Source organism: Dipteris shenzhenensis, chromosome 7 (genome assembly GCF_047967505.1).
Source record: "Dipteris shenzhenensis isolate YYH24624 ecotype China chromosome 7, Dip_SZ_1.0, whole genome shotgun sequence".
NCBI lineage: Eukaryota > Viridiplantae > Streptophyta > Polypodiopsida > Gleicheniales > Dipteridaceae > Dipteris > Dipteris shenzhenensis.
The window spans coordinates 410,790-424,908 of NC_141602.1; the positions used below are offsets into that span (position 1 = coordinate 410,790).

General features: G+C 43.6%; 1 protein-coding gene across 1 annotated transcript in view; it reads right to left on the reverse strand.

Annotated features, from left to right (window-relative positions):
* Positions 1 to 14,119, reverse strand: part of LOC147899777 (putative prolyl 4-hydroxylase 10) — a 48,543-nt gene that overhangs the window by 18,833 nt on the left and 15,591 nt on the right. The window contains exon 2 of the mRNA XM_087377020.1: positions 6,536 to 6,626. Coding sequence (XP_087233146.1) covers positions 6,536 to 6,626 — 91 coding nt within the window. The remainder of the gene's footprint in view (positions 1 to 6,535; positions 6,627 to 14,119) is intronic.

The window sequence follows — 14,119 nt, forward strand, 5'->3', positions numbered from 1 at the left end:
GCTCAAGTAAACCTTAAGGTGTCCTGCCGCCAATCAAGCATCGGTACATGCTCACAGAACCACTAAATACCAAGGATCATGTCGCACCCCATCAAAGGTGTTAGAATGAAATCCCGTGTAAAAATGACCTTCTTAACTGAAAACGTAAAATGGATGGCCTTATGCGTGATGTGTGCAAGCAAGCCGGGTGTGAACCCGTCCATTGCAAGCTCGTGAGGCACCAAAGTGCACCCTGCTGTCTTGGCAAGTTAAGGGGAGATGGCATCTTCTGAACTCCCCATATCAAATAGGACAATGAATTGATGCCCATTAGCTGTGCCATACGCTCGAATAAGCACCTTCTTTTGGTTTGAGAGGTCGCCCTCCTTACCTTGAAAGACCACCATGGGGATGGCGTTCAAAGCATGGAAGACTGTAGCTGAGGTTGGTGGCGAAAGAGCCAGTACATTGGCGATGGAAGAAGTAGGTGCTTTTGCAACCTTTTCGGCAAGCCACTTAGGACAGTCCTTCTTGCCATGTGTGCCCAACGATGTGGTGGCAATGAAAGTAGCAATGTTCTTGGTGGTACCACTTCTGATTCGTCGTGCTATAGATAGCCTCCCGTAATGCCCACTTCAGCCTTTTCATCTGGAGTCATCTTTGGCTTGGACTCCTTTTCACGAGAAGCCTAGCCGTCTTTCTTTTGGTATTGGTTGTCCTTCTTCTTATCCTTACCCGCTGTGTTGTTGACTATTGCGGGGCTTTGGAATTCTTCTGGACTTGCTTGGGCTTTCCCCCATTCAGCATCATCCCTTGATTCTGGGCGAGAGTCAATGCCCGCTTGTAATCAGCCAAGTCGAAGTTCCGGAATGGTGCAAAAGTACTGGCTACATCGACAACTGCGTAATAGTTCCCTAATAGGAGATTTTGTGTATGCTCTAGGCTTTTTTCCCAAGGACAATAAGGCACAAGCTACATAAGTCAATCTCTCAGCCTTAGGTTAGGTTAGACAGATCAGTCCTTGTTCACTGGTACCCACTGGAGAACAGTAGGTAGTGTCTCCGTCTTAGGATTAGAGATAGGTTTAGGTCCGGCTTAGGATAGGAGCCCTTTTGGGCCCCTCAGGGCTGGAACAAGTGAAGGGGAATGGCGGGAGAGGGGCTGCCTTTATAGGCTACCCTAGACCCCTCCCTAAGCCTGATCAGCCCTCAGCCTTTGGCCTTCAGTTCAGCCTGTTTGGAAGGTGTATACGCAGCACCACAATTGAGGATTCGGACCAGCAAACGGAGTAAGGTTAGGGTACAATTTCAGCAGCTCTCTAGAGCTTTCTTTACAGTTTTGCACAGCTCACTTCTCAGCTCTATATTTCAGTCATCTCTCAGCTCTCTTTAGAATCTATTACTCCTAGCTTTCACTCTCTCACACACGCAGTAACCCTGCATTCTGGTGGACAGCACAAGCCTCTTCCTTGCCTTGCAGAAGTGCCCTACATTGTCAGTGTGGACAGCATCAAGGTCTCGGCATTGGTTGGCGTTGTCTCTCAAGTCTTTGAGTCTGCAATACGTGTGCATAGTGTACTCTTCAGAAGCGTGTTTCTGTGCCCTCTCGAAGAGTGTTCTTTGTATTTCTCAATTCTCCAAGTATAAAGCAAATTCTTCCCTGATTGGGGGAGGGGGCTCTCAATGGGTACAAGGACCCAATCGGTTGTCGACTCCATTCTCTCTCAACCCTTATCTCCTTTCTCTCTCTATGGTGCATAATGGTAATTCCTCACTAAAGGTTTAAAGAAGGTCTTGCTGTGTTACACAATCAGATTACCATTGCATGCTACAAAAACTTCACAAGGTGAAATTTGCATGTCCGCTGTCCGCTAATACGGCAGAAGCATATGTGTATGATCAGATGTTTTATCACTGGGCTGCGGTGCATTATTGAAGTCCCCACAGAGAAAGACATTTGCCTCCAAGGATATTGCAACGTATCGTACCAAAGCAAAGCTCTGTGACATGAAGATTGTGGGGCGTAAACCAAAGCAAATTCAAATATCTCTCCATGCACTAGGCAATGCACAATGATCCAATAACCATTCTTGTCATTCAAAGCCACAACTTGCAGAAGGGCATGTTTAGCAAGAAGAACGTGTCTCTTGCATAGAAAATACCATATCCCGCAAAATGTCGTGTTTGGCCTGCATAACCATGCTGGTTATGCTCCTAAAAGGCCACTATATCAGGCTGCAACCTCTTGACATAAGCCCAAATCGTTCTCCATTTCCCCGGATCACATAAACCCTGTATATTATATGTCACACACTGAAGTTTTGGCATCATATTTACAAATTTGCTTACACCCCAAGATAGAGATCAAGTCTGCATGTCCGCCTCAGGGATCCAAAGCATGATCCTAAGAGGCAGTCACTAAGAAACCAGCCTCCTCACACACACACACATAATGGCGACAAGCACACATACAACTCCGAATCCAAAAGCCACGTACTCATGACTTGATCTTGACTCAACCTACCAAGGTTTGCCCTTCCAACACCCGAAGATAGGGGTCTACATAAAATAGTTACAATCAAAATTGTAGAATCTCGACACATGGTGAAACCGGGTGAATACTCAAACACAAAGAGTTTCGCTACTCAACATCGGAAGCCACAGCCCAAAGAGTAGGAGTGCTCAAATGAAATCTCCATCACAAACACAAAGAGCAGGGATTCATTACAAAGAGAAACTGACAGTCTATCTTGACAAAATGAAAGGCAAACCAAAAACGAAGGTGGAGCGACTTGAGATTCATAGCCATAGTGATTAGGGCTAATAAATGCACAATAAAGCTCCAAATAAGACATGTTTCCTACAATAGATTCAAAGGCTAGTAAGCACGGCTCAATGGCTGTGAGCTTGGCTTAAAAAGGCTCAGAGGCTGAACAAGCATGGCTCAGAGACTTAACAAGCATGGATGCGCAAAAACTCAGAGTTCTAGGGAACAAGTGCCAAAGAGCTTGACCACACATATTTGTGCTTTCATTAGTCTACCCAAAAATTGAACCCCCCCTTGCTCTAAGCAGGAAAATTTGACAACATGGAGCCTTTCATGAAACAAGACAAAAGACAAAGTAATTACAATCATTCTGGGTGACTACACGGACAAAGGACCCAACTCAACCACACATAAAAACATAGAAAATGTTGAGTAAGAACCCCCCCTCGTTGGGAAATGTCGTTGACCAATTGTTGCACGATAGTCCACATCCTTGCACCTTTGGAGCAGTTACTGGTGAAGCATATAGCAAGAATGCCCCAAAGAAGACTATGTCGCTGAAGTCCATGGGAAGAGCTATTCAAGGTGTTAGCTCATGACTCTCATAATCGAGGTTGGAGCTCTGGTACAATTGATCAAATCACTACATTGATTGTTGGAAGAACCTTACAAAAAAAAACGCAACAAATCTATTGCTGGCTATAACAAAAAAAGGCTACTGACAATGCCTACTGGCCCTCGGGGCCTTCAATTTCGCCATCTACTGCAGGTGACATAACTTTTGATATAGACCTCGGGTTGCCACAAAATTATTTTAAAAAATGTAGAGTTGAATGTCTCCTATAAGTTTCCTTTTGATTTCGGGACAAAATCCCGCCCTCTAGCTCTGTACATCTTTGTCACACTATCCACACGACTTAGAACTAGCCTCAACAAGTAGCATTCAAGGGAGGGGGAGGTAGGACATTCGAGAAAACGGCTACAACTACAGCAGATGGAGAGGGAAGAAACTACCAATTGTTAGAATAAGGAAGTTGGAGAGTGAGCAAAGTTATGGAGTATAGAGAGCAATATAGTGAAATGAAGAGAGAGCTCAAAGACAAAAAAACTGCTCTACGTTTATTCAAAGCAAAGAGCCTCTTAAATAGGCTGAAGATATAATCTTTGTACATCATCTACGATGTAATCCTTGAGAACCCTGATCCACAAATCTCTCCTCAATTATTTCAAGTGGCACCATCTCTAGAATCTCGCCAACTCTCTATGATTCACTCAAAAAAACACAAACACACACACGCATGTGCATGCATGCACGCACAAGCCTGTGTACACATACGCGTTGGTCACAAATAATGGGGGCACGCATGCATACGACTCCAAATCCCAAAGCCAATAGTTTTGCCATGCTAGATGATCGGTATCGTGGATGATTCCATGTTGATATTGATGTCACTAGTGTTATTGGTACTGTGGTTGATTATTGTATGTCAATCGTCATTATGTTAGGATTGATTGATTTGTTAATTTGTTCAATTAATTGTTACTAATGTAATTGTGTCTTGAGTACAAGTGATGAGGATACTAATTAAGGTGTCACACGAAGCCCTTGATAGTGAGAGAATGCAAGGATATTGATTGAGGTATTGCACCGAGCACATGATGTAGCCGTGGACCCGATTTCGTCACATTACTATTTTATGCCATGGGCAATATTTTGCTGACATGCCTTTCGTGCTTTAATGAACATTATAAATACTGTAGAAGAGAAAGCGTTAGCCACCCATCTAGAAGTTGTAGATTCTCTTGGTTGTTAGTTAAGATACAAGGTCATCATGATGCTTGAAACTTATTGCATTAACCAATTGAATGGTTATCTTGTTAGTTGTATTGCTTGTGAGCTCTAAGGTCTCTCAAATTTTGAATGCTTTTCACTTTTGAAGAAAGCATTTTCAATAACAACCTTCCATGAATACAAAGCTATGAAGAAAAGGTTGTCAATACACCAAGTAGAGTGAATGAGACTCCCACAAGTCCAATGACTGAACTTGCAGTCAAAATAAGAAGCCCCAAATCTTAGTTGACTTGGTCAACCCTCAAATCCACAAAACTGCCAAAATTTGAACTCAAAAATGAGCAGAGATTGGACGCTGAAATTTGAGCTGTAGAATCAAGCATTCAAGGGGCTTTTGCAATGGAATGGAAGCTCTTTTACCAGAGAGGACCCCCTAGAGAAGAATTGTGCAATGCTGTGTCAGAACGTCAGACAGAATAGCGCCATTTTCGACTGGTTTTTCTGCCATTTCTCCTCATGTACTGGAGCACTGTTGCTCAGACTTCATCAGAATACTCCTTATAGCGACGCCCATCAGCAGCTAGAGCCATTTTATGAATGGTGGCTCCTACGGGGAGAATTGCACAAAACTTCGGCAACTGGAAAAGGTGTCAGCACGGGCAAAGGAAGCAACTATTCCCTAATTCCTCCTAGTTAGGGATTCACCCCAACATGAGGATGCTTGGGCTTAGAGGACGTGGGAAATGTCTAAAAGAATGAGGAGAACAAGCCTAAGCAAATTCTCTGGGAAGAGAATGAAGAAAACCTTCATTTAGGGAAGATGATGACATGGCACTCAAAGAGGGCTCAAGGAGGGTGAACTCTGATACCACATGATGGAACAGCAAGGAAGGAATGGAATAGATCAGCAATGAAGTTAATAGAGTACTTTATTAAAGATTAGAGAGGCCCTTATAAGGGCAACTGATACAATGCATGTGCCCCAAAGGAGAACATCTCCACAAATCACTCCACTAATCTCTCAATCAAGCCCATCAATCTCTCAATTACACCTAATAGAACCTTCTACCACCTAACCTGGTCAGAGTAACCAACACACAACCTCACACAAACCTTGTACCGCTTGGTACACCCCATTACATCATTTTGTCCGTCATATAGATTGTATGCAATTGACCATATGTGTGGTTGCGACAAAGGGCTTGGGAGTTTTTAGGGAAAGGGGATGATACAAAAAAGGGGGCAAACTGTTGGAGAGAAGAAAACTGGAAACAAGGGGCCTTCCAGAGAACACAACCACTCGTGAAGGTTGACAGTACATCAAAAAAATTCATTGCCAAGCTTTCGGCATACCTAAAAAAGAAGGTGAAGTTCTGTGAAAAGAAGGTAAGGCAGCAAGACACCCAAAATATAATTTCAGTCTAGAAAGGCCACATAATATGGAATAAGAGGTAACTCCCAAGACTTAAAGTGGAAACAGGAAGCAAAAAAACATAACTGCCTTTGTGATATAACAATGGGAGCTTATGTGCTGTTTCGGCATAAGCAAACCAGAGAAAAGTTCAGTTTTTCTGCAGTTGCAGGCCCCAACACTGCCAGCATGCATCCACCTATGCAAATTAGCAACTACCTCAAGCAGATTCTTAAGAATTTCAAGAAACCCTTAAAAAGGATTTCTTTTCATTTTGCATTCCTTCAGCTTAATGCACAAAAGATCTTGTAACCCATTTGTCTTGTGGAGCAGCTAAGGAATCATGTTTTCCTAGATGTCTTAAAAAACATGCTTCATTTCTTCATATTTTACAAAATGCCATAAAGTGCATCTTCCTCCATCTAGTTACAAATAATTCACAATGACAAGTACTACTAATTACTTTTACAAATCTTCTATACTAAGACGCAGACTAATAGCATTTAAATAATTTAGTGCCCTTTCATCCATACTTTTCAAAGAGCAGCTTTAAATTAAAATAAAAACCTAGAAAGATCTTACAGCACCAGAAAATTGTGATAGACAAATGCCCGGGGTTCCCAAGATATTAATTCCAACCGCGGCTTGCCATCAACCTGTTCATCATCCCTGTCAGGCCTGGGGATGGCAAGGCACAAAAGAAAAGACCACCGAAGCAAACATATAACTCATTCAGTAGCTCCCATCTACAGCGTCGATCATTATAGCAATTATAATGTACAACAGCAAGAATACCACCCTTGCAATATTGAACAAGTTCTATTCAACATACTTGTAGCAATAGAGGAGCCTTTAACAGATGCAACCTCGAAGAACGACCAAATCACATTTGAATCAACACACAGGGGACAAAAACACTTATACCTAGATGAGTCCAGGAACATGCCCAAACTCATCCTTTAAAAACAGAACATAGTGCAGTTTCAATCTCATGGTAGTCACTCATAAGGTTGAAAACCATAAACTCCATCACGCATAGCAGGGACTAGCTACTATGACATCCTCACGGACATCATCAGCGCCCAACAGTGGGTGTAGACCATAGTATAACATATGCTCTCACACATACAAATCCACACACCCACAGCATCCATTTATACAAAGTCTTCGTACTGAGTTTCTGTCGGCACTCCGAAGGTGAAGGGCAGACTCAGCCATCCATTGCAAGACAATTAAAAGTTGTCCTTAGTAGTTATTTGGGACTGCCTATCCAGGAGACACCAACCTTCGCATGTACCAAATGCTATGACCGGAACTGCAAAAAATGCCAGAGGAAGGGTGATGGAAGCCACAACAGCTGAGGACAGAGCTAGGAGACAAGGAAAGGAAGACGTGCATTAGGAAGAAACGACGCCACCATGAGGTCTCAAGGGGCACCTTCGGTTTAAGTTTTAACATTGGGCCATATTAGTTTTGTCCATCCAAAAGTCAGTAGATTTTGGAGTGGGAGAGATGCTTATATATGTTAAATCCTCTAAGAGAGACCCATGGCTGAGGATTTCAAGATGTAGGAAGATTGACAGGTAATTTGACTTTCTTTAAAGAGGATGTAGAAAGGGGCCTTGGGAAGATGACAAACACCAAGGCAGCAGACTACAAGATATACTGGCCAAGCTCCTTAAACAGGCATGACCGACAAGTGTGATGGGGCTCAGTGATATGCGGAATATGGCAATCCAAGAAGGTTTCCCACAGAAATGGATTGAAAAGTTAATTAAAACCCTTTATCTGGGTGGGGAGCGCAGAGGGGTGGGGGGCAAAGGGAACTCTAGCAATAATCTCCCTGGTAAAATGGTCTTTTTATACCAAGCCTAAGAGTGATACCTGACAGGCAGCCTGTAAACTCTCAGCATCCTGGGTCATAAGGCTGAGGACTTTTGCACTTGTCAGACCAACGAGAGCCCCCAAATGGAGAAACTACCCTCTGCTCTCAGTCCTTTGTAACCCTGAACCTTGCAGGACTAAGGGAAGCCCACTTTAAATTACCTCTCGACTGCCTTTGAGGCAATAAAAAGTCAAATCATTTATCAGGCAAAGGGCCCAAGCCCTATCCTTTTATGCTTTCCCTTGCAAATCGCACCACCATATCTTGTTGCTGTTGCAATAAATCAGCAGCATGGAACACTGTTGTAAGAAAACTCAAGCAACAGAAGGTAATCTTCCCAATTAGACTACCTTCAGGAGACATAGGCTCTCAGCATGTCTTCCAAAGTCTGATAGACCCTGTGAGTCTGCCCATACGATTCAGGATCGTCAACCGAACTCATGCTAAGCTGAGTGTCTAGTTTCTTGAATCTGCACTAGCCTTGTGAAGATTATCCCCAAGGGAACGCCTCTTCACGGTGGCAGGATCTTAAGGAAAAGCCCTCTACACCTACGACTTGGAACAATTTTTTTTAACCATTCGCAACGAAATTGCTTCTTACACCGGAAATTGCAGGTAGATTCCTGAATTGTCGAAGGACTACGAAAATGGAATAAGAAGGGACAAACTAGAGACACTCAATCAAGCTGTTGGGTATTTGAGGATTAATTCAAACCTTTAACAATCTCCCACTCCCTCTCTCAAATTGTAACGTAAAGATATCACAACAAACCAAGATAGAAACTCAACGGACACACAAAAGGCTTTGATATACCAAGATAGTGACTCAACAGGCACACAAAAAGTTTTGATATTAAACCGAAAAGGTGGCTCACCCCTACCAGGTTTGTTGCCCTTATTACAAAAAACGTCAAGACCACACTATAGAGACTCAGACAGCCAGCCGACGAAGCCTGGCAACACTACACGTACCTGGAACGCTACAAATATTGACTCTCATAAGCTTGAATGAATGAATCAACGCGCAGAGCAGCTGACAAATATGCCACCTCACCATCTTTCCTTCCTAAAACCACGCAACCTCCAAAAATCCACCATTGGTCAACCACATAGAAGCCATGCACATGAAGAGCCACGTCAAACTACATGGGCACCCCCCTTTCAAAAGAACACAACGAAGATTATCTTAACATTCACCCTTTAAACTGAGGAGGGGACGCATGACACAAGACAACAAAGAAAGGTTTTGATATTAAACCGAAAAGGTGGCTCACCCCTACCAGGTTTGTTGCCCTTATTACAAAAAACGTCAAGACCACACTATAGAGACTCAGACAGCCAGCCGACGAAGCCTGGCAACACTACACGTACCTGGAACGCTACAAATATTGACTGAATGAATGAATCAACGCGCAGAGCAGCTGACAAATATGCCACCTCACCATCTTTCCTTCCTAAAACCACGCAACCTCCAAAAATCCACCATTGGTCAACCACATAGAAGCCATGCACATGAAGAGCCACGTCAAACTACATGGGCACCCCCCTTTCAAAAGAACACAACGAAGATTATCTTAACATTCACCCTTTAAACTGAGGAGGGGACGCATGACACAAGACAACAAAGAACAATGCTCACACAGAGCTATAACCTGAGAACTTTCTCCGCTGCCCACAAAGGACCAAAGCCGTCAGCTGCAACGAAAGCAAGCACACACCATATCGCTCCCAAAGAGCCTGAACCAGTCTACTCACAAAGGGCCAAGATTGAACAAGCAACAAAAAAAAATTGACTGACTGCCCACAAACAGCCAAATCAAACACCCACAAAGAAGCAAATCGATTCCAAAACGCACTAAAGTCTCCTAGAAAGCCCAATCATCAGCATGCTCTTATTCATTTGCTACAGCCAAGCCTGAGAACTCTTCTGCAGGTGTAGACTCCTCAAACCAAGCAAGCTTTGTCATTATTTGAATCCTTATACTGAGTGTCATGAGCCTTCTTGTAACAATACTGCTCAATATGTCCCTCCTTCCCCCAGTAGTTGCAAACCGGTGCCTTCTTGTTATATCTGCTACAGCCAAGCCTGCAAACTCTTCTGCAGGTGTAGACTCCTCAAACCAAGCAAGCTTTGTCATTCTTTGAATCCTTATACTGAGTATCATGAGCCTTCCTGTAACAATACTGCTCAATAAGTCCTTCCTTCCCCCAGTAGTTGCAAACCTCTTCCTTCTTGTTATATCTGCTCTAACCCTTTATCTTGGATGGCATAAGCTAATTCTCTGCTTGGCATTCAAGATTCCGCCTTACGCTCTTCGCTCAACAATGTTGAAACAACATCATGAAAGTCTAGACCATCAAAATTACCCTTAATATCATCACCACTCAGGATAACATGACCGCAAGCTCACAACATTATTGCCTTTGCATCATCATCATCAACTCTCAACCCCAAAGCTTGCAATTGTTTCATTATTGAATGCCTGTGATTCAATGCGTACCAAAGACTCATTTTCCCCCATGTACAAGACAAGCAACTCTTACTTTAACATGATTTTAGAATTTTGTACCTTTGCTCCCGAACAGTGTCGGTAATATACTCCAGTTCCATGCTGCCGTCTTTGATCCATCCGCATGGCAGAAATAATCAGCTCCTAATGCATGTCCAAGTATCCCTGATACCTTCTCATTTTTCAACTCCCATGCCTGTATTTTTTCTGAGCCCTGATTGTTAGTTGGCTTTTTCTCCAACCCAAACAACACCGCACAAGACCTTCTCCATGAAGAAATGGCGAACTGACAAGTGCCAAGAAGGTAAGTTCTTCCCATTGAATTTTGACACACAAATTTCTACTGCTGTTGGAAAGGTCACCTCCCCATCTGTAAGCCCCCATATGAGGAGAGCATGGGGGAGAGAGACCTAGGGCAAGACATGCCCAGAGGGAAAAGCTTGGAGAGGGCGTTGCCACATGGGCAACACCTTACAGCAAGGAAAAGACAGATAGAGGGGCTGCCACATGGGCAGCAAACAGGCTGCCATGTGGGCAGCATATTCATGGACTTACCTGGCAGAGAAGACACCTTCTGGAGGGCAGAACAAAGGTGGAATCGCCATATGACTGTCCACGACTGGAGCAGGCCAGATTGCGCAGAGTTTCCAGAAGCTATGGGCTGCGAAGAGATGGCACTGATGTCAGCAGCAGTACAGCTCAGTACGGCACTGCACATGTGGCTGGAGAGATCCTGGCAGAGGGCAGATCCAGCAGGAACACATGGCGCAGCATGGCACGGCAAGGGCACCTGCAATAAGGGCCTGTTGGTGGCGGAACAGTTGCAGCCATCCAGCCCTAGAAGGACCCAAGGGTAGGGCCCTATATGGGCTGCCCTTAGAGCCTGACAGCAGCCCAAGAGAGCCGCCCCAGGTCGGCCAATCAAGGGCTGCCCGGAGTTCGGTTTACAGACTACAAAGTCAGGTAGGGAGGGGCACTCTGGTCGGCCCATATTCCGCTACCTGATCGGTTTTTTGGGGCAGGCCTTGGGCCTATAAAAGGAGGCCATTGTGCCTCATTCACTCATCCTCTGGAGCTGCAAACCTACAGCAGACAGGAGCAGCAGTTAGGGCTTTCTTGGGCCTACTCCCAGGAGGTGAAAGAGACCTACAAAGAGCTACAGACTGAGCTAGTAAGTGCTGCCTACCTAGGCTGATCTACAGGCAGTAAGGTAGAGAAGCATTCTGGACAGAGAGTCTACATACGCTCGAGGTGGAGCACGCGGGCTCAGAGATCTAGAAGTGCTTGACGTCTAGTAGGAGAACCTTTTGGTATTTATTGTATCCTGTCCTATTTTGTGGACGGACGGAAATATAAAGTGTTACCCTCTGTTGGGTAATTTCTAACAACTACAACTGGCTTGTCAAGTTTAAACCATGTATCCATCTCTCAACGTCTCAACAAAATTCCACATGTCTCTCAACAAGACAACTCACTGAGCTCAACCGTCAGACCAGTCCCCATACCTATTGCTCTGATACGACTGTTGAGTATTTAAGGATTCATTCAAACCTTTGCAATCTCTCACACCCTCTCTCAAATTGCAATGTCAAGACACACACATAAAAAGCTTTGATTTTAAACCAAAAAGGTGGCTCACCCCTACTAGGTTTGTTTCCCTTATAACAAAAAACTTCAAGCCCGGACTATAGAGACTTAGACAGCCAGCCGAGAAAGCTTGGCAACCTACAACTAGCTGAAACGCTACAACACACTATATCAACTCTCATCAGCTTGAAGGGATGAATCAACGTGCAAAGCAGCCTGACAAATAGGCCACCTCCCTGTCTTTCCTTCCTAAAACCACAAAACAACTGAAAACCATGAGATGGCTGTGTTTGGAGCTTACACGTGTCTCAAGGAGAAGCCGAAATTTCATTGCCTGCCTAATAATCCATTGGTCAGCCACATAGAAGCCATGCACGTGAATTGCCAAGTCGAAATGCATGGGCACCCCCGTTCAGCCTTAGTCCATCAATTGAATCCAACAAAGATTATCCTAACACAAGCAATCCACTTTGCAAAGGCTTATGACAGCACCTTAGCACACAAGGATGCAGGACAGCTAAAGCAAAAGAGCTACTGGCCAATAACTCCAAGCCTGAAAAGGCTAAGCAGACAAGGCGCTTCTTGCAAAGAAGCCATCCATCGATTCTGCATCATAGACAAACCCTAAACAAAAGTCTATGCTTTGAAGTGTAGCAAACATGGTCACTTGTCAAAGCATATCCTTTCAACTATGGTAAGGTAAAGCAATTGTCCGCTTGGAAGGGTCTAGCAAAACTCCAGTTTCTGCACGTCTTTTCTTCTAAGACTAGTTGTGAGCATTGTCAGTTCAACATTAATGCATTAGGTCCCCATGACGTGATTCACATGGTGGGTTGGATCAGTTCATGTCTTATTCGCTGATGGTAGCAATCATAACTTCGTTGATGCTTCTTTTGTTCAAAGAGTTTGCATCCTAGCGGTTCCCAATATCCATCACTACATTGTCAATCTTACACAGCGCTTCTAAAACCTAAGTGGAGATGGCCCCAAATCTTTGTGTGGAGATCCAAGACTACTCGGAGAAGTTGTCGCTCCATGTCACAAGATTCAATAGGATAGACATGTTATTTGGATGGAGATCCAAGACTACTCAAAGAAGTTGTCGTTCTAAAGGATAGATGCGTTATCTAGATGGAGTGGTTCATCCGCAAGAGCCCTCTTGTAAACGTTGATTATGTGAATCGTGTAATTCATGTTTTAGAAAGCTGTTTGCTCTTTATGGTAATCTCCATGGACCCATGGTAAAAATGGTGTAGCACATTGATGTGTTCAAACTAGGCAACAATCATATCCTACTTTGAAAACATTTCATTTATTGCAATAGGATGTTTTCTGGTGTGTTGAGAAATCCAAATTGATTTTTAGAAGTAATGAGTCTCAATATTTGGATAAACACAAGCATGAAGCAATCTTCACATGCAATAATGATGACAATGTGTATGCTGCCTCGAAAAACAGCAATAGAGACAAATTTTCTTCTAGTGATTTCTTTAATAATAATACTTCAGCCATGGCTATGTTGGAACATTGGTGCTTCAGCACCAGTGAGCAATATGCATATGGACTACCCAATGCTCTATATAATTATGATAAGCATCAGTTGATTGAAACTTATATTCGAGTCATGAGGTGACTGACACACTTAGTCAAAGCCCTTCAAGTGATGATTCACCTGAGGTTCCCCTAATTCAAGGGATTATGTCATAATATTCTCACGTGTTTTCAAAGGAATTTGTGCCTGGTGCACAACCTATATTCAAGCAGCCCTAGAGGACTACTTCAACTCGAGGAAACGATTAAACTATATATATATATATATACCTAGATGAGTCCAGAAACATGCCCAAACTCATCCTCTAACAACACAACATAGTGCAGTTTCAATCTCATGATAGTCACTCATAAGGTTGAAAACCATATTCATGCATAGTAGGGACTAGCTACTATGACATCCCCACTGACGTCATCAGCTCCCAACAGTGGGTGTAGACCATAGTGTCACGATCTGTGGCGTATTCCTTTCTCTATACCTTAGACTTATGGATGGTTTGATGAATGGACACTTGTGGAAGGGTATGCCCTTTCGACAGGATTCCTATAAGGCACAACCCTTCACAAGAGACATTCTATTGAAGAGACACTCCTATTGTAATATACCCTCTCATCAAGGGTCACACCCTTCACAAGGG